This window comes from Schistosoma haematobium, chromosome 1 (assembly GCF_000699445.3).
Source record: "Schistosoma haematobium chromosome 1, whole genome shotgun sequence".
Lineage (NCBI taxonomy): Eukaryota > Metazoa > Platyhelminthes > Trematoda > Strigeidida > Schistosomatidae > Schistosoma > Schistosoma haematobium.
In genome coordinates this window covers 35,209,331-35,235,935 of record NC_067196.1, presented here as the reverse complement: position 1 = coordinate 35,235,935, position 26,605 = coordinate 35,209,331, and the positions used below count along the sequence as shown (strand labels likewise).

At 36.7% G+C, this 26,605-nt stretch overlaps 1 protein-coding gene across 1 annotated transcript; it reads left to right on the top strand.

The window, feature by feature from the left end:
* Positions 1 to 5,141: 5,141 nt before the first annotated feature.
* CDK5 (cyclin-dependent kinase 5) lies at positions 5,142 to 26,029 on the top strand. Its single transcript, XM_051216902.1, has 8 exons — positions 5,142 to 6,732; positions 6,772 to 6,928; positions 6,966 to 7,083; positions 8,805 to 8,975; positions 12,071 to 12,237; positions 17,292 to 17,352; positions 21,529 to 21,612; positions 23,983 to 26,029. The coding sequence occupies exons 1-8, from the start codon at positions 6,681 to 6,683 to the stop codon at positions 24,061 to 24,063; spliced, it is 891 nt and encodes a 296-aa protein (XP_051073853.1). The 5' UTR covers positions 5,142 to 6,680; the 3' UTR covers positions 24,064 to 26,029.
* Positions 26,030 to 26,605: the final 576 nt, after the last annotated feature.

Below are 26,605 nucleotides of genomic sequence, written 5' to 3'. Positions count from 1 at the left end.
GATGTGTGCTGGTTTGAGACGATCAATGCTGACGATCTCGACGCGTCCATACCGATCAACCTTGAAGGTCTTTTGTGACGAGCGATCACGTGAAAAGGGCCTTCGTAAGGTTGTTGCAAAGGTTTGCGTACCGAATCTACTCGTATGAAAACATGTGGACAGGTAGATAACTCTCGAGGGAGAGCGACCTGTCGATGTTGTATTCGAGTTGACACCGGAGACAGCGTTCGCATAAATGCAGACAGTCGATGGACGTAGTCTGATTTACCGAAATCAGGTCTGCTCTGTGGTGTGAAGAATTCTCCAGGCAGAAGCAATGTCGTGCCGTATATCAGTTCGGCGGCGAAACATTGTATATCTGCCTTCAAGCTCGTTCGAATACCTAAGGGGACGAGCGATAAGGTTTCGTACCAGTTGTCGTTCTCGTGTGCTCGAAGAGCACTTTTAAGTTGGTAGTGAAACCGTTCAACTTAACCATTTGATGCTGGGAGGTAGACGTCAATGCGTATGCGGATGCATTCCGTACCAAGCAGCCGGGTCAGCGAGGAGAATAGTTAATAGGGGAAAATTTCTCGAATAAAGCGTGGAATTCATCGTCACGCGAATAAAGTGACAAGGATTCGGTACACATACATGCGAGTCTATTATATTAATACTATTCTTATCGTTATCCGTCATGTCGAGTATATTATATATTAAAAAATATGAAAATATACGACAGACGTGGATAGATAAATCATAGACTCACCGAATTGGCTTCTTTGGAAGATTTGACCAGAAGTTGGGGCGTGTTCCAAAATACGGGTCATCAATTGTAGCGTGGTGTCGAGTTGAGGTTAACTATGAACACCGCTACCAAGATACACGTGCCAAGTAGATCAGAAGGCGTAAGAAGCTCGTTCCAAATGACTCCATAAAATCCCCAGAAGCCGAATACCAGAAGGCAATTAATGGACCAAGTCGAGGTTTATTTGCTGGCGATCTCGTGGCATCGAAAGGATACCGAGATCGTGCCAGGATACAAGCTTGGTTACAGAACGTAACCGAATTCGCGCGAAGTTACAATCAAAGTGTAAGAATAAGAATGGAAGCACAAAATAGCTGTCATTAGCACAGTCAAACAAAAGCACATTAAAATAAACACTGGTGCAGTTGGTTATAATAATAATTGATTTTATTAAACCAGTCGTGTTCTCGTGATAAACGTGAGTCACTATAGGAGCCCCCGCTAGAAAGGGTTTACACTTTCGATAAATAGCGGTTTGGATCGTTGGACTGATCGGCTGACGAGCGATTGTAGGACGGAAGAATTGGCGAACAGGAAAGCGATCGTTGATCGTCGAGTTGCCAACGAAGGTCGTTTTCGGAGAACGGTACCAGGAGCGATGTGCTGTATTTATTGCTTGAGTTGGCATGCTACATGAGAGTGGTTTGTATCCAGAATCTGAAGGGGGCGTTCGTAGGGGTCCGGACCATAAACGCTGCAGACGAAGGACGAAACCACGTTGAGCCAAAAGACCAGAAGCGACCGTAACGACCAAGTTCGAGACCAAGCGTATGCCAAGCATTCGAAACCAATATATCGACTGAGTGCGTTGACAAGAGCATGGGTGATCAGGCCAGCTTTCGCCAAAGTTGACTGAAGTCGACGGAACCAAACGGAGGCGTGGGCTCAGGAAACAAAAAGAAAATCAAAAAGAGAAGAGTGTAGCATGCGTGTAGTATAGGAGTAATCATACACCGTATCGGTTGTTAACTGTGCGGCTAGTCGCGGAAGCGTGCGGGCAACCGTACTCGGCGACCGGAACGTGAGACGGTAGTCTCGTTCGTGTCGCGTGAGCCTGCAATCTCATCCAAAGTCAAGGGCGGCGCGGTCTGCTGATCTGGACGTGAGACTGTCGTCTCGTCCGTAGACGGTGCAGATGACGCGTGCTGTTGACTGGGACGTGAGAATGAGGTCTCAGGTGTATCTAGCGTGGGACCTGAAGATGGTTTGAGGATCCCGCTAGTAGGTTTGATAGGTCTAGCATTGAATCTCAGGGTGTCAGATAGGGCACTGTCATCGATGTGTGCTGGTTTGAGACGATCAATGCTGACGATCTCGACGCGTCCATACCGATCAACCTTGAAGGTCTTTTTGTGACGAGCGATCACGTGAAAAGGGCCTTCGTAAGGTTGTTGCAAAGGTTTGCGTACCGAATCTACTCGTATGAAAACATGTGGACAGGTAGATAACTCTCGAGGGAGAGCGACCTGTCGATGTTGTATTCGAGTTGACACCGGGGACAGCGTTCGCATAAATGCAGACAGTCGATGGACGTAGTCTGATTTACCGAAATCAGGTCTGCTCTGTGGTGTGAAGAATTCTCCAGGCAGAAGCAATGTCGTGCCGTATATCAGTTCGGCGGCGAAACATTGTATATCTGCCTTCAAGCTCGTTCGAATACCTAAGGGGACGAGCGATAAGGTTTCGTACCAGTTGTCGTTCTCGTGTGCTCGAAGAGCACTTTTAAGTTGGTAGTGAAACCGTTCAACTTAACCATTTGATGCTGGGAGGTAGACGTCAATGCGTATGCGGATGCATTCCGTACCAAGCAGCCGGGTCAGCGAGGAGAATAGTTAATAGGGGAAAATTTCTCGAATAAAGCGTGGAATTCATCGTCACGCGAATAAAGTGACAAGGATTCGGTACACATACATGCGAGTCTATTATATTAATACTATTCTTATCGTTATCCGTCATGTCGAGTATATTATATATTAAAAAAATATGAAAATATACGACAGACGTGGATAGATAAATCATAGACTCACCGAATTGGCTTCTTTGGAAGATTTGACCAGAAGTTGGGGCGTGTTCCAAAATACGGGTCATCAATTGTAGCGTGGTGTCGAGTTGAGGTTAACTATGAACACCGCTACCAAGATACACGTGCCAAGTAGATCAGAAGGCGTAAGAAGCTCGTTCCAAATGACTCCATAAAATCCCCCAGAAGCCGAATACCAGAAGGCAATTAATGGACCAAGTCGAGGTTTATTTGCTGGCGATCTCGTGGCATCGAAAGGATACCGAGATCGTGCCAGGATACAAGCTTGGTTACAGAACGTAACCGAATTCGCGCGAAGTTACAATCAAAGTGTAAGAATAAGAATGGAAGCACAAAATAGCTGTCATTAGCACGGTCAAACAAAAGCACATTAAAATAAACACTGGTGCAGTTGGTTATAATAATAATTGACTTTATTAAACCAGTCGTGTTCTCGTGATAAACGTTAGTCACTACAGATTAAGTGTTAATAAACTAACACTGTGGATTTACCGAACAAAATGGATGAATCATGTCGACTAGGTAATGATAAAGATACCCATCTAGTAGGGATATCTGAAACATGCGTATCTCAAACTACAGATCAGGAACTGGTAGCAGAGGGCATGTTTTTGTTTCGCAACGATAGGGAACCTGGAGGTGAAGGCGAGGATTCCGTATACTATGATCCTGCTTGTAAACACATTAAGTGAACATTTGAGTGTTTATGAATCTTGATGAATTCATATGGTGCACAATGTGGTTGAATTACTCCTTAATATGTCTGATGGGAGTCATCTACAGAAAACACGACGTGGAATCGAGTACATTAACCTAATGCTGGACAGATTATCCCGCTATCTGTGTTGCATTTCCGGATCTAGCTTTATCCTTTTTGCATGATGCGACCTGTTGCTACGGAAGTGGCTGTTTTTACCTACATTTGTTGCTGTGCTCGGGATAAAAGAGCTAGTGAAGTCCTAATCATTCAGCCCCATACAACTTGCTATCGTACACCATGCTTCCACTGGGGTATGGAGGTATTCATAACCCAGCCGATCGCCAGAAGAAAGAGAAAGGGGGGAGTGAGCAGCCTTGCATGACACCAGTCTCCACTTGGACTGCGTCTATCAGCTGTCTTCCGTGCGTAACCGAATTCGAGGAAGGTCACAATCAACGGAAGAATATATGTATTTTGATACATTTAAACAAACGGGTGCAGTAAAACAATCCCCGGTACAATTGGTTATAACAGTAATTGTTTCCACTACACCAATCGCGTTCTCTTGATAAAAGTAGGTCACTACAATGTCTTCATACCCGGTGTTGTCCGTTCTGACTTTGGCGTTTAGGTATCCCATCACGATGGTCAAGTACTTTCTTGAGCACTTTGCTGACTGATTTCAGCCTCTTATAAAACTGGGTTTTGTCGTCGTCGCTATCATCGATGAGTGCATAACATTGGATAACACTCATTGTGATTCCCATCTCTGCTTTAATGATCCTGGATCCATGAGATTCCGATCCTATAAATGCTTTACGTGCTTCTTTGTATAACATCAGAGCAAGTCCTGAGCGTGTGGGGAAGTTTCTTCTCCGTAGCCTGAGCACAGCAACATTTCTTCCAAATCTCTTCTTTTCTGTCTTGTTTGGCTCCAATGGGTTTCAGTCATTCCGAACACCGTCATGTTGTATCTCCTCATTTCCGTTGCTGTCTGATTGATCCTCCCGGTCTCCCATATTATCTTAGCATTCCCTGTATCTATATTAATTGTTACACTGTTTGTTAGAAGGGGCATTGTCCTCGTGGCTTCCGAAGAATCTCAGCTGTCATAATTCTCCCCTGAGCTCGGAAGGCACAGTTTAGATGGTTTAATTTGTTTGATTTGGTCAGCTTTTTTGGCGAGGCTGTTTTTACGGGGTGGAGATGCTGACCACATACCCAACCCTCCTCGTTTACCCGGCATGAGGACAGTCATTAACCCTTGAAAAGCTACTAGAGGGGTTACAGGGAGCTGTAACGGCAAATAAATCCATGGAACAAACAGTTCTTCATGTCCTTCACGTTAATTCTGAAGTCCTTCGCGTTACTCGACACACCCTAACTGATGACGCTTGGTCGCGCGTCCGTGACAGGTCACGAGTGGGTATACCGTGCTACTCGACTCTTGGAAGTACTAATCAGCTTAAAACAAACGTTTTTCGACATATAGACAACTTCTCAAATGTAACTTTGGACTCCTTCACTACTGACTTCTCAGCTGACTGGGCTGGTATTCTTTATTATAAAAATGTTACGTGTGATAGAGTTGTCAAACTATGAATATTTGTGGCATCTTTAATACTTAGGTTCCTACCTGAAACCACCGGTGATTTCAAAGCTCGTTAAGTGATAGCTTTTTCATCTCCTCCCACAACCATTTGAACCATTTAAACAAGGTCTGAGAGACCAGTAGCTCTACCTAAATAGATGTTTTGACCTTGATCGGTCAGCTCTTGATTTGACTCTCTGCCTTGCAGTGGGTTAAAACTACCTGCTTCGTTCAGCTTCATTCTCAAGATTATCTTAATCTGAGGCTTTTTTTATTTGCCACTTGCTATTTATTGCTTTCTGTAGTAAATATAAGTGCATTTCGTACGCTTGCTCGCTCACCGACTCACTTTTCCTGTTGTGCTTCTCATATGTAGTCATATTCACAGTACTCTGCATGCTCCCCTGGTACACAGAGTACCTTGCACTTTGTGCTACTGGGAAGTCGAAATACAACTTTCCTTGCTTCTAAAATTTTTTAAATTCCCGAAGTGATTTTGGGTATACGAATTTGTATGTAACCCATACAAAAATACTCAAGCTGCCAACTTTGGGGATGTTCTGGGAAATTTTGGGGTTTTCGTCTCATTTCCCCAAAATTTACTATAGCGGCTTTCCCAAAATGGACCAAATTTTCCCCAAAGTTGGCAGCTTGGGTATAGGTGTCTTTATTTCATCTTTCTGTAGGTCATGTAAATCCATGTCAGCTGAATATACGAAGTGTCTCTAGAATAACTTTACATCAACACTGCTAGACCTTCATGTTCTTCTTTAGCGTATTATTTTATGTGTAGGTGTTTCAAACTATCCGGTAGTAGCGGCTTATGAGGCACTGTTATTATTATGAAGAACTTTGGATTGAAAACTAGCCTTCCCAAGTCGGGAATTGTTAAATAACTCGGTAACCCAGGTAGTTATCTTACGTTGTCAACTAAGGATCTATGGTGTCATGTTTCCAGATGAGTAGCGAGCAAAACACGCTCCTGATTCATAATGGATATCTTTTTTTGATCCTCAATTTTTACTCGGTTCATATCGTTTGGCTCCACAGTTATCGATTGGTCAGTTTCTGAGTCATTAATGAGATCAAAATGTTTCTTAAAATATTTTGCCTTGACTTAATCCCAATTTCTTCGAAGCACTTCGGTAAGATGCATCGAGTTATAATTTATATGAAGTCAGAAGTTGCAATTTAAACTATTTACTGGAAACAATGTCACAAAATCTAGCGAAAATGATTCGCAAGTGTAGTTTATTTAACCAGAATATCTATCCCACCTTATTTTGTAAGAAATTCGTATTCGAATGTAACGCCTACGAATGTAATTTATTAATGGTACTATTGCTATTATTGAAAACTATTTGCTGTAATATGCTATATTTTACAATATTCTGTGTATATTTTTAGTGATCTATGTGGTCCATGCTGAAATTCTAACGTTTATTTTTGTACTTTTTCTAAAAACAACCTGTATTCTTATGTTTCAGGACTATCATTTTGGTGGTCTCATGAACTAACTATCCAAATCACTTAGCATTGATCCTATGACACCCATCAACTGATGACAAACCAAGTTGTTTTGAAGTATGAAAAGCTAGAGAAAATTGGAGAAGGTGTGTACATGTTTTAATGATGTTTGTATTACCCTCTAGGTACATATGGCAAAGTCTATAAAGCGAGAAACCGAGAGACACATGAAATTGTTGCACTTAAACGTGTTCGACTAGAAAATGACGATGAAGGTATTCCTAGTTCAGCTTTTCGAGAAATATGTCTCTTAAAAGAACTTAAACATAAAAACATTGTCAGGTGTTTTATTTAGTTTATCAAGTAATGAAATTTTTAGACTTTTTGACGTCCTGTTAAGCGAGTCAAGGCTAACAATTGTATTTGAATATTGTGATCAGGATTTGAAGAAATACTTCGACAGTTGTAATGGTGATATAGATCAGAATACTGTAAAGGTATCAAATAAATTGATGTACATTTTAGATTTTGATTGTTTAAACATTAGTTGGAAGTTTGTTATTAGCTAACATAGGATTCAGCTCTGAGTAAAGACAGATCGTCTTCATTATACATGACCACCATATATATTGTGCAGGTTTTGGTGATGTCACTAACAAAACATACTTAGACAGTAGTCCATTATTTTATCTCTTAATTTCTGGAGACGGCATAGGAAAGTAATAGAGAAGTAAAATAATGGAAAATCTAATAGGATACGCAACTGAAAAGTAGATTAGAATTTCCGTTTCATAAAGACAAATTTTTCAATTGTAACGGGTAGTAATTACTTTCTGACTTGCTTTTTGAATAAAGCGATAGAGAAACCTTTTAAATTATGGTCATATTCTTATGAAGAGTTATTGAGTTTACTTTTCGTCTCATTGTCTAGATAATGGATAAAGCAGTAAATTTCATACGGTCTTTTGTCTTACTCCACACGTAAGATCCTAATCTTAGGTTTATTTCCTCGCTAAGCATTCCACTAAGTTATGCGGCGATAATTCTTCATGTGCTTTGTGATTTTCTCACTTGGGTCCGAAATTGATTTCCTTCATTCTATAAAATTCCGGACACAGGTAGTTGATCAGTCTCAAAAACTCGTCATATGTCCCATATATCAATTTCAAATTCACGAGAAGTCATGGTTTATATTGTTTTGTCAATCGTCTGTCGGCCATTGTACTATGTTTTAAAGAATAGTGGATCTTCCTGTTGTAATTTCTCTTATTAGGACCCAGCTATTTCTATCACTTATTATTCTTGGACACCAATTCACTCGACAAGTCCCCAAACCAGAACACGGTTGAACAGGAACGAAATTATATTCCAAATAACAAGGGTAGATGGAAGTAAGAAGCACAATACGAAAAGCTTTAGTATATTTATAGTTTTTACATGAGAATATTCTAGAATCTTCTCTAAGCGTGCACCAACACAATCCTGCACGGAACGTGTTTTAATCCAATTTATTCCCCGCTAACACTATTAATGTATAGAGATGATATATTGTCAGTCCTTACATAAATGAACCTCAGGTTATTATATAATATGATTATACATTTAGTTGCTGAGTTGTAATTCATTAATATTTAAGCTGATTATTTACCGACTATTGTCAAGAAATCATAATTTTTAATTAGGGGCTAAACTTAATGCTAGTGTTTGGTCATATAGACTAAAAGACCATGAATTTGTTGTTGTGAATACAGACTCGTTGAATACCCTCAGTGTATGGGTACTGTGATAGGAATATTCTGGCTTTAATTTCTTAGATACCTTACCAGACCTTCTGCAAATGCATCAGTAAGGTATTAATGAATTACTAATAAATATATATTTTTTGTTATATCCCAATGAATAGAAAAATTGTATTTCTGACGTTTCGTAGCTTAATGTAAGCTACTTCTTTAGAGTAAATAAAACTTATTTGAAGCTATCAAATCTAACCTTGGTATTATTACATGCAAACTCATTGATGGGTTACGTCTTAACTGCTTCACAACTAGAACTCAGAGTAGTTTGTCGGAATAAATGGTCAAGCATTTAGATGTTTTAAGCTATCCAACTGGTATAAATAAACCACGGATTAAATCCGTGTCGAAAACAAATCTTTTATATTCGATTTTAAGAAAATGATCGAAAAAGTATCTTAGAATCTTTGTTTCACATTTTTCAGCTTTTTATGTTCCAACTTCTACGTGGTCTTCAGTTTTGTCACAGTCACAACGTTTTACACCGAGACTTGAAGCCACAAAATCTACTGATCAATGATAATGGAGAGTTAAAGTTGGCTGATTTCGGTCTGGCTCGCGCATACGGAATACCCGTGCGACAATACTCAGCAGAAGTCAGTTTTCTTGTCTACTTTAAAAAATATTTTTCAGTAGTTCTAACAAAGGACAAATTAAATTCTCAATATTACCGTGTTTTATCTGTAATTTGACCTTTTGGATACTATTTCTTTGATACATACTTCACGTCATGACTTTCCATGGTTTCTAGTATTGGGGTATGCAGTCATCCCTGTGTGCCTTTTGCAATAAAATATAGAAATTTTCTGTATGATAGCGGATTCATTTAAGTATTCTATACATTCGCATTACGTCATATAGCTAGTTAGACTCTTGATTCACAGTTCATCCGAACAATGAAGTATGTTTCATAAGTTATGTGTTTGTCTTTAGGCTTGAATACCAAAACTTAGTGCAAAAGAAGTCCAGCTGTAACCATGTTACAAGTATATAGGTCAATACAAAAATAAGCTTTATTTATCTAAGATATTGCGTATCCTAGTTCTACATTCCATGAGATGTTTCATTGTAAGAGTATCCTGCCAAATGACAACGTATTGCTTAATACGTCAAGATAAATGGTAAAAGATAGTTAAATTTCTCCAAATAACTTTTTCCTCTCCAGAGTTCTTACGATAGCATAGACAATTAGAGAAGCAGTGGTTTTATACCGTCAGCTCACTTAACTACTATGTGCTCTCCTCCGGTTACTTCTGTTTAAGGACTGATTATCTTCTTTAGACAGTTGGCAACCATATTCAGATCAAGATTGGGTTATTAAGTAACTCATTTTCTTTACCTTGTCCTTTAAATACATTTAGTTTCAGTATTTCCTTTGAGATACTAGTAGTACTCCTAAGACAGGAGTATCCAAATACTGACAACTCGTGATTTTCTTTGAGTAACATGACGAAACCAAGCATATCTACATTGTATACTTCACCCTCATTTAGTATTTTTCGTTTTTGAATTACATGAACAGTGTGTTTGAAGTTTAATCCTGTCACTTATGTGGTCATCTAGGTGGACACAATCATCCACTTCAGTAAAGCAAATGTCACATTCAATCAATCCATCACACTGTCAAGGTAAATGTGTATGGAAACAGCTACTGGTCATTTTACACCTCAAAGACTCGAAATAACTGCCAGCATCTCTTGTTTTTCACTTCATATTTTTTATAGACTGTATCTGTACGGTTAGTTGATCTAGAAAACATTTATTTCTTGAATTGTATCTTCACTTATAACAAGCATAGCAAAGTTGGATCTTCTAATTTCTGCGGCTAGCAGAATGACCTCTCCGATCTCTCACATTATTTGAATATTCCAGGTCCTTATTTGTATTGCTCACGTCTATCAATTATGGGGTGAGTATACTGCGCGGCTATTCGTTCTGTTCTAATTTACGGATGCGAAACATGGCCATTAAGAATAGGGGATACTCTTAAGTTACTAGTATTTGATCACAGGTATCTTAGAAATATTTCTCGTATCTGCTAGGATCACCGGGTAAGTAATAGTGGGGTTGGACACAGGGTATTAGGTAATGATGGTAAATCATTTGATGAGGTTGTAAATCTTCATCGACTGAAATAGTTGGGCTATGTGTTACATATGCCTGAACATTGATTACCAGGACGCGCAATGCTAACCATTGCTGGAGACGGTTGGGAGAAAGATAGGGGCGGCTAAAGCAAAACGTGGCATCAGTGCTTGAAGTCACTAACTTGTGGTCTGTGCCATGTTGGTAGGTGCAGACTAATTGGTAGGGGTCCGCGTGACTATCGTAACCAATGATTGGAGACTCTTGGTGACATGGCTCAGAATCGATCTCGATGGCGTAGGTGTATACACTTTTTGTCTTCTCTTAATCCGTGAGATTAAAAGTACTATATATATTTCTTTCCATGAACTAATTCTTTCTTCCTTTATCATATCCTTATATGAAATTTTTTACTACCATTAAAGTAACTGCTTCTATCAATTTGGTGTTCATCTTATTGTGTCGACCTTACACCAAACTCTCCTTTACTTGGGTTTCGGACCAGCGGTTGCTTCAGAGGAGCTCCAGTAGGAGTTCCTTTGGATTTACTGGCTAACAAGTGATTAAGCCTAACATTTCGAGATTGTATTTGGTCCTCATATTTCCCTATAATTTTTTTATATACGTTGAAACTTAATTTGCTTGTTTTAAAACCTAGGACTATAGCCTTAGCTTATTTCAGTGATTTCATTGGTGTCCCATTCTTCTTTTAGCGTAAATGAGTTATGGAAGTTAATTGCTATTTTTTCATTAAGACAACTTTCCTTTGATTTTTTATTTTTTTCCGATAATACATTATCTAGTTAACTTTCGCGTCCATTTTCGTTAATTAACTGTTGATTTAGGAGTGTTTTATTCTCGAATCCTTTGGGGTTATTTTTAGTTACTCGACCTTTTTTACTGCTTTCTAATCATTTCATGTGCAGATATGTTATAATTATTGCAGGAAGTTTATTCTTGGACTAACAGTTATCATTACTTTCTTCGAAGTTTTAATTTTAATTGTTTTATCCCATTTTTCTTCATGTCAAAAAAGTCCTGTGATACTTAAGAATAAATTCTTTTCAGTTCCACTACGTGTTTCTGTAAATAGTCCATACTTGCTACTGAACTGTTACTGAAATATTTTAATTAATCTAGATTTCAACGAGTTGAAAAGGACAAGGTTTCAGGTCGTTTATGTTTCTGAATCTACACAAGTTTTTGTCAACTCACAGTTTCTCGAAATAACTTTGTGGATATAACTTTTAGTTAAGTAAGTAAATTCATTATCTTTCTAAATTGTTGGTCAGTTCCTCGATTTGGCAAACAAATAATATTTTCCTGTCTCAGTTCTTCGGTGATCAATCATAATTTCTAGAGTTTGAGTGAGAGTTGTGCAGTTTTGAAACGTGAACCCATAATCTAAATAAACCATCGTTTGGCCTTAATAACACAATGATTATTTATCTATTATCATTTTTCCACGGTTTCACCATTTGACTCAAATGTGTTTCGTGTTGAAATTCAAATATTCAAAATAAATACATTGCAACTTTCAATATCAAGAGGTTTCTTTTTTTCTAAAAGTTGAATTTTAAACAAATTCCGGGGTTTTCTCTCTTAGGTTGTCACACTCTGGTATCGACCACCAGATGTTCTTCTTGGAGCTAAATTATACACAACCTCAATTGATATGTGGTCAGCTGGTTGTATTTTCGCTGAAATGTCCAATGCTGGAAGACCGCTTTTTCCTGGTTATGATGTTGATGATCAATTGCAGAGAATTTTTAAGTAAGAACAGAGAAATGAAATTATGTTTTTGTTCAATATGTAGTAACTTTCATTCATTTCTGAATTTTTTCAAGTGTGGAATCCATTCAGAATTTTCACCTAATTTTTGGAATTAGGTATTATTAAAACAATTGTCCAAAAACTCAGTATATTTTTGTGCTTATTATCAAAATGAAGGTTTGGTCTTGTTGTTTTCATAATTAAAGCATGCTACCTGTGGGATCAAGATCAGTTCATTTGCAACCAGAAACTGTAAAGAGTTTTAAGTGAGTTGGATTGATTCATTCTCAACAATCAGGTGGTAGAGAAGATTTGTAGCTCAGGTGGATGTTAATTAAACTTGATCTAATAATTAATAGTGCGATTTAATTAAAAATTTTTTGATATTGAATATTAATGATATCAATATTAAAATAAAAAACTTCATCAATTTTCTCATTATGATCCATAGAAGAATATGTTCAGCTAAAATTTAAGTCTTCATACCACTTATCTTGAACTGTTCAACAACAGTTATAACATTAAATAATATTTAGTCATTTAATCAACTAGTCCCGTAGTAATAGTAATCAACTGATTAGCAAACTCTTTTTGATTATTATCAAGCGAAGTTAGACAAAAATCTTCTTCAATAGTTGAAATCATGAGTCGATTGAAGCTAGAACACCATGGAAAACCTGGAAGCACTGGACGGCCGTTTTGTCCTATTGTTGTACTCCTCAGTAGTGCGCATCCACGATGCCGCCTCGCGAGATTCGAACTCAGGACCAACTAATCCATGAAATTGAGCGACACATCCACTGTTGTCTACAGTGAGTTACTATCTGACCTTCCAGTGCTTCCAGGTTTTCCATAGTGGTCTAGCTTCAATTGACTCATGATTTCAACCATTGAAATTACTGAAATATCCACAAAACCCCTTCTAGTAAAAATGTTTTTAATGATAAAGCTGAGTGTAAACTACTTGTTGTTTTAGTTAAACAGTTGTCATATTTATAAATTACATCTTCATTATTGTAATGATTTGGTTAGTCGTATGTAAACGATTCTTCCAAATTATTTCCACTCTACTATTGGTTTTTATCATAGATTCAATGAAAGATTTCGTTAGTTTTATTTATTTCTAATGAAAATATTGTTTTATTCCCTCCCCTACCAATGTTTCATAAAATCTTACATGTGAGTATGTAGTTTACTCCCGACCGTTGTTGCTACCATGACGTGGTGGTCGGGCTTGCCTATCGTGATGAAGCAACCGAGCTATACTGGCTGGAAAAACCGTTCCTCAAGGTCCTACCATGTCAGACAGGTCGGTTGAAGAGCGGTAAGACTAAAAGCAACAAACCAAAGGTCCGAAGGCGAAGTCGTACTGCTGACTGTACAGAGGTGTGACAGCAATAAGGTGTTTCCTTCAGACAACCAGCATGACAGCGATGCTGCCTTCCCACAAGGAGGGGTGGGGTTAGAAAAGGTCGACCCTGAAAATGCGCACCTCGTCTTGTCCCACGGATATCCGTCTCCGGCGGTAAGGTCTCAACAAGTACGGAGCCAACACAAAAATTACTCATAAAAGTCGTGTGTGACTGACCTCAAGCAGTTGTCTCTTGGGCACTGCGGTCACGCTCTCAGGTCACTAAGACCACCTTGAATCCAATTTCCTTTTCAGGTACCTCCAGAAGAACCCTTCCACGGTGTAGGCAACCGGGAAGTGACAACCACCCTCATACTTCTAGCAGTACTCAAGACCACTGTATTCATAATCAACCTCCCTCTTCACTTTCTATTGTTCCTCCTACATCGACTTTCACCTCTAAACTTCCTTTTTCGGCTTCCCCCTCAAGTGTCACCATAGCCAACGATTCTAGTGCATGAAACACTGTCCCGGGTCTACTGAAACCTCGCTTCAAACTACACATTGGAATCTTCAACGTACGCACCCTATGTCAAATCGGTCAGCAGGCTTCCTTGGCTAGAACCCTAGAATCTCGTACCATTGGTGTGTGCTGTGTCTCCGAAACACGCATACAGGATCCTAGTGTGGTCGTCCACTTGACCTCACCTCGGCAAAACGGAGAGCCGACGAGATACACCCTCCGTGTATCTGGTGACCCGATGGCTAGTTCTCGTGGACTGGTAGGTGTAGGCATAGCACTAAGCATGAGGGCGGAATAAGCACTGTTAAAGTGGATCCCCATTAACAGTCGTTTATGTGCTGTTCGGCTAAACGGCTCCGTAAGAACTCGGAAGGATATGGACACACGTCGTTGCCTTTTTGTCGTTTCTGCCTACGCTCCCACCGACTGCAGCTCAGATGAAGTGAAAGATGAATTTTGCAGAAAGCTATTTGAACTTCTTCAGAAAGCTAAACGTTCAGACATAGTACTCGTAGCGGGTGACTTTAGTGTTCAAGTAGGTAGCTGAAACCAAACAGAAAGACATTTAGGTGGGTATTTTAGTATTCCGATACAGCGAACAGATGATGGTGACCGTCTGCTGCAACTGTGCTCAGACAATCGTTTATTTTTAGCAAACACAAATTCTAAGCATAAGGAGAGACATCGTCTAACATGGCGACCCTCTACACCAAACCGACGATGGATTCAAATAGATCATACTGCCATCAGAGGGTCGGTAGAAGATTGCCGCTCATTCTGGAGTACCTGCTTGGACTCCGACCAAGCCCCAATACGGGCACGCATCTTCTTGCGCTTCACTGGACGCAAAAAAGCCACAGTAAAAAGACCCATTAGAACTGAATTGAGTAGCGAAAAACCAAAAGTAGGTTGCAGGAACAACTGAGGTCACAATGAGATAGTTCTGAAAACGAGGCTGACCCAGATGTTGCTTGGAAAGCTATACAAACAGCTGTGGAAACAGCAGTGACATCTCTCAGTGATTTAAACCACAGGGTTACAAAGAACCAATGGATTTCATCAAGGTCTATTGCACTGATGGATTCTCGTAAACTCATCCCATCAGGCTCTGAACACGATAAAGAGCGTAAAGAAATCAGATCTAGGTTAAGCAAAAGTCTAAGGAACGACCGTGAGCAGTGGTGGGCAACGAAAGCAAAAGAGATGGAAAAGGCAGCGGCTATAGGTAACACAAGACAGCTCTACAGACTAATAAAAGAAACTGGAACTAATAAGTCAAGTGTAAGTCAGACTATTTCGGAAAAAGGCGACACTCATCTGCTCGCAGTCCAGACGTTTAGAACGATGGGCGGAACATTTCAGAGAACAGTTCAGCTGGCCTTCAGCTACTCTACAAATACCCTCCATTCCCAGACAGTGTGAATGGAACATTGAAGTAGGTCTCCCAAATCTAGCAGAAGTTCAAAAGGTTATAGCTAATCTGAAACGAGGAAGGGCAGTTGGTCCTGATGGATTGGCTCCAGAGGTCTTTAAGGATGGTGGTCCAATTTCAGTGATTGATTAGGTTGACTAATATTTTAGCTAAGATCTGGGAGTTGGACGTAATTCCATCTGACTGGCCACAATCACTGATCGTCCCAATGTATAGGAGAGGGTCAAAATCATCCTGTGACAATCATAGAGGGATTAGTTTAACTAATATAGTATCTAAAATACTAGCCTCGATAATTATCAGACGCCTAACTAAGACTCGTGAACTGCAAACACGAGAGAATCAAGCTGGCTTCAGACCTGGTCGTGGCTACATCGACCACACACTCACCATTCGTCAGGTTCTAGGACACAAGCATACATATCGGTGTCCGACAATGGTGGTCTTTCTTGACTTACGAGCAGCGTTTGACTCAAGTGGTGTCGGTCAAGGCTGTCCACTTTCTCCATTTTTGTTTAATTTCATCATAGACCTACTGATGGAAATAACATTCTCGTCGATTGAATTCTCGGGTATTGATCTCCTTACAGGAGATCCACTTATCGACTTAGAATACGCAGATGACATAGTCCTGTTTGGTGAAGACGCTGATAAAATGCAGTCTTCTGGTAGCACTAAGCAGAAAATGCCAGAATGTTTGGAATGCGCTTCTCTCCCTCGAAATGCAAGTTGTTGCTTCAGGACTGGTCTGCGTCAACACCTGAACTAAGGATAGGGAGTGAAGTAGTCGAACACGTTGACAAATTCACTTATGTTGGAAGTCTGATCAGCCCTAATGGTTTGGTGTCTGACAAAATCTCAGCACGGATTCGAAAAGCTCGTTTGGCTTTTGCCAACTTACGTCACCTACGGAGAAGGCGAGATATCCGTCTATCAATAAAAGGACGAGTATACTGCGCGGCAGTTCGTTCTGTTTTAATTTACGGCAGCGAAACATGGCCACTAAGAGTCGAAGATACCTGTAAGCTACTAGTATTTGACCACAGATGCCTTAGAACTATTGCTGGCATCTGCTGGGATCACGGGTAAGTAATAATGAGGTTAGACACAGGGTATTAGGGAACGATGGTAAATCCTTTGATGAGGTTGTGAATCTTCATCGACTGAGATGGTTGGGCCACGTGTTACGTATGCGTGAACACTGATTATCACGATGTGCAACGCCAACCGGTGTTGGGGATGGTTGGAAGAAAGTTAGGGGCGGCCAAACCAAAACGTGGCATCAATGCTTGAAGTCACTAACTTGTGGTCTGTGCCATGTTGGTAGATGCAGACTAATTGGTAGGGGTCCGCGTGACTATCGTAACCAATGGTTGGAGATTCTTGGTGATATGGCTCAGAATCGATCACAATGGCGTCGGTGTATACACTCTCTGTCTTCCTTTAAACTAAGAGGATAAAATCGCTTCATATCTTTCTTTCTATGTACTAAATCTTTCTTGTTGTACTATGTTCTTATATGAATTCTTTCTTTTATATATTACCATCATTGAATTAACTACTTCTATGGATCCGGTGTTCATCTTGTTGTGCTGATGAGGTATGGCAACTTGGACCGATGCATATATGTGCCTGGTCCTACGTTGTAGCTGACTGAATGACTGATGTAGTTTACTGCCTAGTCTTAACATTTCTTATTGGTCTATTTAAATTTCATGGTTTTATTTTGATTAATTTTATTCAATCAGATTATTAGGAACTCCGACTGAATCAACCTGGCCATCTGTTGTTGAATTACCCGACTATGAAGTAAGTATTAATACATGACTTTTCTAAAAATAATTGTTTTTCTCTATCTAAACATATAATCATTCAACTACAACCTAAAATATTCATCGGAATTATTAAATTGGAACATATTTACTATGAGACGTTAAAGAAGATGTACGAGTCAATGTTTTGATGTATTAATGAGTGGATTACGCCAACACCAATATATACACACAGATTATGTATTTTGACTAGAACTTTGACTAAGTACTGATATTGTTCTGTTTCTTGTGCAATGAAACTGCAAAACTTAGATTTAGTACAAGTTTCTTGTATAAACAAATCAAACGTTAGGTATTTGACATATATTTTTCACCAACTGATCACTTTATCTTTTGAAACATGAAATTAAAGCCCTTTTTATCTGACGGATATATATATATATATATATATATATATATATATATATATATATATATATATTGAAAAGAATAAATCATATACGCATACATAATAGTTCCAAAGTATATGATTTGATTGTTTAGTGTTTCATCCTGATAAATCGTTATTCCTTACAATGTTTACAATAATTCGGATAATGATTTCTCATTCATTTGAAGATTCTATTTTAATCTTTAAGATTAACAGAAACCATGGCATTTAGGTTAAAGTGTAACTATTGTATTCAGAAAAAAGCCAATGCATAATCTTTAATTGTCTTGGCAACAGAAACAAGCACCGTGTAATAATTTCTCTATTTAACTGTGATTACAGTTCATTGAATTTAATTTTCATATTTTCCTAAGACAAGGGTTTGTCTTAAAGAGTAACGAAATTCTCTGCATTATTACAAAATTATCAGTCTAATTATTTGCATAAAGTCCCTTCAAAACTTAAAAATATATTTGCAATTTTGCCTTTTAAGTAATTTATTGATCTTTAACGTAAAGTGAAGATTTTCATTTAATTATTTCAAAACAGAATAGAAGTATAACGAATAAATATTTCTTTTCAGTTAGATTGCAATATTCATTCACTTCATTTGTTTTGTTCTTGAGTAAAATATTCTTTTGATTTCTATGTTTAATTTCAAACTAATTAAACTAATTAGTTTGTTTGAAATTGAGTTAAAATCAACAAAATACTATGATGATTGTCAGAATGGGGTTTGTAGAGATTGTAGTAATTTAATAGGTAAATTCATGAGTCCATTTAAGCTAGACCACCATTAAAAACCTCGAAACTCTAGACAGCCGTTTCGTCCTAGTATGGGACTCCCTCAGCAGTGCGTACCCACGGTTCCGCACGCAGGATTCGAACCCAAGACCAACGGTGTTAATGTTTAGCGTCAACCAATCCACGATGCCAACCTAGTGGTCTAGAGGTTAAGCTTTCTCTCACGAGACCGAAGGCCCTGGGTTCGAGTCTCGCGTGCGGGGTCGTGGGTGCGCACTGGTGAGAGGAGTTCCATACTAGGACGAAACGGCCGTCCAGAGTTTCGAGGTTTTTAATGGTGGTCTAGCTTAAATCGACTCATGAATTCAACTCTAAAATACTATGGATTCATTGTATTTTGCTAACATCATCAATTTTACGTTGTGTAAATTTGATAAGAAAAATCCTTGTACACGTCAACCTAATTGTTCTTAACTGGCTAATGCAACACGTTAAACAGTGTTTTCCTAGTTTACACCATGAAAACCATATTACAATGTGATTATAAAGGCAATATGTAATGACAGGACAAAGTAACTAATAATTGAAGTAATTATTTATCAAAGTTGAAAACATGTTTGTCAACAGTTGCCAAACTGAATTATATCTAATAATAAAAGGTATTTTTAAAGTCAATTTATTAATGTTTACGTACGAAACGATAATAAAATATTAAAGTTGTGTAAGTTCACAAAAATGAAAGAAATTTAGAAAATCTGAAAAATTGAGCTTACTTGCTCTTGTATGACCTATGTCATTTGGACAAGACTAAGAGTAGGGTTGTATAAACTTCATTCTTGTCGAGAATACTACGTATATATTCAGTTAATCTTCCTTTTTTTCATCGTAGCGAGTCGCTTTAGCACGAGTCAGGATATTTATTAAGCTCTACTTATATTTGCTTGGTACAGAACTATAGAGATGAGTATATTTGTCTAATTGCACGATCTCTATGTATATTTCTTTTTAATGTTACGTCTAATTGTCTTGTTACTCAAATCTCTAGAAATGCTATGCTATTATTCTATGCTTCTTCAGAAGTAAATGCTATTGAAAATGTTAGGCAAATTGTCATTATTAGTGTTTTTTTTCACAGTATAAATGTATCTTTTATGTAAAGACAGTGGAATTTTTGTTGAATTATTGTCTATAAGAGGTCCATTTTTCATTTTTCCAAGAGGAAATTTTGTCAGGAGACGGGATCCAGCGATGATCTAATGGCTACACCTTCTACTTGTTTATAGAGTTCATTGTTAAATCGAAAGTTGGCATCCGTCGTACACACAAGAATGAACTCTTATTATACAAACATGAACCAAGGTTTTTATGTTTCTGTGTACTAGTTTACCGTAAATAAAACTCAGTTTTTAGTGTAAAAAATTAGGAAATTGAAGCGATACATTTAATACTCGGAAAAAGTTGTTTTTAATCACCAGTTCTTTTTAAATATTATCAATAAATTTACGGGAGGTTTCCAAATTGCTATTAAAGGCTTCTTTAAACGGTTTGAGAATTTGTGTGGAATTATTCGTATCTAAAACAGGTCGAAAGGATGTTTATTTTTATTTGTTTATTTATTTAAACACATAAATATTGGTACAAGGGGGCACCAAATATATATGCGCCACACGAAACAATGAGAATGGGAAGAGAAAAAAAGAAGGTAAGGAGCGTAAAAGAAAAAAGAAGAGGAACAATAACGACTAGATTAGTGTAAGGAAGTGTAATAATAATAATAATAATAATAATAATAATAATAATAATAATAATAATAATAATAATAATGGGGGAAACGGAAAGGTACAACCAGAAGAAATCTTTCAGTTAAGGAAGATACAACCACTTTTTATGAAGAAAGTAAAAGAAGGTTACAGCAGGATGGCCACTGGCTTCTATTCTGAGCCATATCTGATAACATCTCTAACAACTGTGTAGCACCATCTTCCGAACCCCAACCAGGGAGTCGTGAAGGACCAACAGAAGCCATCCCTTTGCAGAATTCTTTCATACTCCGACACCATGTCATACACCAACCACCTCTCCGCTTTTTCCAACCATTCCCAGCGTCGGCAAATCATGCACGACGTGGAATTCTCTGTGACGACATTCGTAGAACATATCGAAGCCACCGAAGTCGGTGTTTCAAGATGGTGACGCCAATTGGATTATCGTCTCTGCACCCGAACACACGATGCCGAAAATCTGCATTACTAACATGGTGTTGCCACTAGATGTCAGCAATCCTTCGGAGACAGCGATGATCGAACACAGAGAGTCGTCTAATGTATGTAATTTAGACAAGCCAAGTATCCTCAGCGTTATCTTTCATTTAGATCTCAACATTTATTCGTCCTATCTATTTTTTATTTTGTACAAAATGTCTGAATGAGAACTTTCATTATACTAAATTCCATCTTATTGTGTTCACATGACATGTTAAATACTCGTTCGATACCTTGGAAATATGACATCTAACTCTTCCAATCCCAACATGTATTTATAACGGTTAACTTATTATTTTCTTTTATAAAAGGAAGTTATCTTACATTTTGGTAGTAAAAAATCTCATACAAAAAATGCGTATTTAACATGAATATGTAAGAATTTTTACGTATGTTGATAACCAATTTTATATTCATTAAGCTTTTCACAATCTTGTGTATAATAATAATAATAATAATAATAATAATAATAATAATTATTATTATTATTATTATTATTACTTAATGTTGTCTAAGACAATAGAGTTGTTAGAAATGGTTTATCATCCAGAATAATTTTCAAAAAATATTTATGACAATATTCAATAGATAATATATATCTTTAATTATTTTGGAGAGTTATTATTATTTATTCAAGTGAAAAGGTGAACCTGATCATTTCGTACACAGTTCAAATATCTACAACTATACGATAGTCATATATCAGTAATTCATTGTTGAGTAATGTTACTAGGTATCATTTAATTTATTTATTACATTATCTTTATTGATCTATTAGCCATTTACTGTGATGTATCCTCGTACAATGAATTGGCATCAAGTTGTTCCGAAAATGTCATTTCGTGGTCGTGATTTATTACAAGTAGGTGAAAAAGTGTTTTATTCTGTATTGTTTTATACGTATAACTTTTTGAATGGATTATTTTGTTCTCTATATTATATTTAGTAAATTTTTAAATTATAGCTAGATTCAGGACATGATACACGTTTCTTCAGGTAAATGTAACTGTATCTAGGTGTTGAAGTTCACAGTGAGACTCAATTCCGGTACACCTGACTCTTCAATCTCCAATATGTTATTCAGTAAGCTGTTGGCTCCACATAGCCACTAGCTTATTCAACTAGCACAAAGTTATTCGTAATGTTTGTTACTTTCTCAGAATTGATATTCAAAAGTTCCAACTTAGACGAAACACACTTCCTGGATTCCACTGTTAGCGACAACTCAATAGTTGTGTAACTGCAAGTAATCTCTAGGCGTCAACTCTAGTTTACCATATACCAACAGAAACTGATCAAATACAGTCGTCAATAACAAAATACCAAAACTTATAAATTAGTACTAATGGATCTACCATTTCTTTATTTTGTATATAGTTTTATGGATTTTTATCATTTAGTGTTATAAATTCTAACCAATAAGCATATGATCCTTAAAGATCGGGGGGTAATACGTAGGTAATTTTCATTGATAAATGTTATTAGTTGATGATACATTGAAAAACGGGGAGAGGTGAACAAATGTCGCATCATAATCTTGAACTCATCAGCAGTCCACGATCCTTCATGAAATCGAACCGAGAACCTCCAGTTTTCATGGAGAGCCTGCTGCCAATTCGGCCATTGAGTCATTTTTGAGCCGTCCATATTCCAGTTCGAAATATCATCATACCCTGTATTCGATCTTGTTGGTGGTTTACTATTTGGCCAGATAATAACTAAATAATTTTATGTATCTATAAACATTTATCAGGAAGCTACTTATCTGGATTCTTCAGTTGCTTACATGTAACTGAATACCTTTCTAGTGGTTTCAAATCCGTATCCCATAGGTTCGTTACCGCCACTTTGATGTTTCAGCGTCTACTAACACCAGTAAGTTCTTAATATGATTCAATGAATTAATACAGTGATAACGAGCGTGTTATACTGAATAGCATGAATTGAAAACATCATAATTGTCTCTCACTGTTATGACTTTTGCCCAGTTAGTTATATCACGTGATTAATTCTACTAATTAGAACACCGACTGATATGACTAGACCAGTGACTCATAAACCTGTATGAGCAGCCTAAAGTCAATCTCTGAGTTCTGATTGGACCTTCCGCCTGGCCGTGTCTGTTTGAGTCCAGAACACAGCTTCTGATGTATGGGTCATATCTTTCAGACATACTTGGTTTATATACAAACAAACCTGACCGTATCATACCATAAAATGGAAAATAACAACCACACAAGATCAAGCCAAAAAGTGACTGTGATTATGAGAAGTTTTAACTAATAAATTGGGAATAACTTAAGATTAGTAAATCATAAAATAGTAGACAATAGGTCAAATGGAAGCTTAGTATATATATATATATATATATATATATATATATATATATATATATATATAAAACACCCACCCTCATACCTTGCATCATACTAAGCCGCAGAAACCTTTTAGTACAACATTCAGATGTTAATTGTAAAGAGTAATTATTTAATCAAAAAACAAACATGAGAATTATAATAGAAAAAAAGGTTGAATGATGTGTAAGCTGATTGGTTCAATGACAGAATACGAATAACTTGTTCGTTAAGATTACTGAAACTGTGTAAGTGTATGAAATTAATGAGGACTTTTATTTCATCGACCAGAAACATAAATATTGATATTTTATTGAATTATTTTTCATCCGGAAACTAATTGCATTTCAGTATTTAATCGATAATGAAGGTCTGAGTATAACATTTCTTAAAATCAAGTAACAAATATATGTATACTTAATTTTGAAAATCTTTGTTTAAATCAAATTCGGTCACTACATTTGTGTAGGGAAGCTATGTGTATATATTGAAAATAAACTATTCTGTGCGAACCTGCAACATTTGATGAATTATTAGTGACTGTGCTTCAGTATCAACAATTATGATTGAATTTAAAACTATGCACTAGTGATTTTGACCTAGATAACCATATAGATCTTTATTTGGTACAAAGACTTAAATGTTGATGCATTTGAAATTCATGTGGAGTTAAACTATATCGTATTGAAGTCATAAACTTAATTGAAAAACACACAACACGACTACTTCTTGGTTAGTTTCCAATATTTCTATAATTTATGTCAGTTATTAGTGAATATCACTTTTTTTGTTCACGTAGCAAATTATGAATTGTATTTAAAAATTCTTATTTCATATTTTATATTTATTCTTTTTTTCTTCGTTTGTTTACAAAATAGCAACTTGTTATTTGTAATCCATCTGACCGTATATCAGCTGATCAAGCATTAAAACATTCATATTTTGAGAGTATTCTGTGATATTAATTTTAATTGAACAAAACAAACATGGATCAATAAGTTTTGCTTTTTTTCGAAAAAAATTTAATTCAATTTGAAAATGAGAGGAAAAAAAAAGAATTTAAATGTTTTCGTAGGAGAAACCAAACAACAGTTTGTCGATTGAACATTTACATGGAGAAAGTAATGATATTATTCTAGAATTTTCCTCCGAAAAAAGTACAATATTCTCTACATTGATTATTGATTTTTTTGGTTAGCAAACTTTTTCTTAGATTTAATCAAACAAGTTATTTAGGTTGTAATATTGTTAGTCTAGTGATAGGATTACCTTTTCGACGTAAAACTGTTGAGTTCACAGTAGCTATATATATGTAAGAAACGTATCAACTAATCAGAGCATACCTAGTCTGTCGATAATAAATTTAGCCAATGAGATAAAGAAGGGAATAAATGCGACTAACTAAAAAAAGCATAGCCATACGACAAGGATTTCACACATTCAATTGAGATAAAGAATCGGGAGGAATTATCCATAAAATGTATCCGTCTTGCAGACATTGGGATCAGAAGCGCGGTCACCAACCACAAACTCACGACAATTTACGACTACCTCACCCCACTGCCTATTTCTTGCTTACCAAACACCAACAACAACAATAACAACACCTACGACCAATTGCACCAGAGCCAAAACACAACATTACCACAAAAACATCATCCTAAGTAACCCTGTCACATCCACTTGCACATATCACAGTCATGGAAATATGTCGAGAGCAGGGCAGCATGTTGCAAATACTCAAGTGTCTGGATGACAGTCGCTTACACCTGAACAACAACATTGCGTGTACGTTTAAGCAAATCAACACATAAATAAATGTAAAATACCCTCTTTTCAATAAGTCATCGTTTGCAGTTACAAATTACCAGCTAACTATATGACTCAAACACAACTAGTCTTCAATTCATAGTATATCACATTATCATTGTTACCAATACCATTAAAGTTAACAGGCATAAAAACAAAGTCAATGATAAATCATAAAAACTACTCGACTACCTCTACCATTACCTACCAGCGCTAACTTATATATCATTAATTTCACCACTTATTCACTCACTACGAGCCAACCAGATACATTTACCACTAACTAGCATATGGATCACACTCCTGTAATCAATTAACTTAGGTATAACAAATTTATTATCAAGTCAAATCAAGTCACATTAACAAAACAAAACAGAACACTTACAGTGTAAACGATTTCCTCACTACATCTCCTGTAGTACTGATTAGTAATGCAATTGTGTCACATACCCACACATATTAGCTACATATTATTATATATATATATATATATATATATATATATATATATATATATATATATATATATATATATATATATATATATATATATATATATATACATATACATTTATATAAATACAAATAAAAGTGCACATTTCACTCACACCAAACCTACCTAATCACGATGTACAGTTTATTTCATTTACAAAGAAATCTGCCCAACCACAGTTACTACTGCTGCTTCAAGCCACATTCCGGTCATTTACTCAACTAAACTAAACAAGTTACGCAACACTGTCTCAACAAAAAACCAATACAACACATACGTGTATGCACATTCAAATTTTATACACATCACCACACGCCTATTACCTCATCCTTATCAATAATATTTGTCAGTAGTACCTATATCATTATCATTGCAACTATCAGTATTATCATATTGACTACCCATTATTATTATTATTATCATTATTATTACTATTACTACTATTACTACTACTACTGTACACTGCCATTTTAAAGCTAACCGATCCACTAGCTTACCCCACCATATTTATAAAATCAAGAACATAATCATTAAAATTAGTAAAGCTTTTTTTCATCGAAAATAATAGTAATGATCAGTTGGTTTACAAAACTGCAATTACAATACCAGTAAGCAATTTACCTCAGAAAACAAAACTAAAAAACTCTTAATCTCTCAGAAAATATTTTGCTCACTATTAGTCAATCAAGTAGTTACTTCAAAAGTCACTGCTATGCTTATCTGTTTTTCATGTACACAATTAATAATAAGAAACAAGGAAATAGGAAAATAGACCGTATCAATTAATTAACTAAGTCAAATAAATAGAAAAACAAACTCATTCTCGAAACATGTACAGTTAGTTAGCCAACCAATATCTGCCGATAGTTTTCATCCCAGTTTTCTTAATGTCACCATCATTAATTTCATTATTATGATCAGTATTTCATTGACTATAAACAACAATAGCGTCTTCCGTCTCAATCACTTCATCTCTTTCACTCATTGACAAAATTAATTCAGTCATAAAACAAGGTGATAAAAGTAATCTCACAATGTATCATCATACTTGGTGTTTATCCAACAGTCTAAGCATCAATTCGTTCATATTAAAGAAACAGTCAAAAACATGTTAAAAAAAAAAGAATGTAGAAAACTATGCAGTTAGTTAGTTTGTCTGTCAAGTACAACCGATTATGTGTCAACTCAAGTTATTTCTA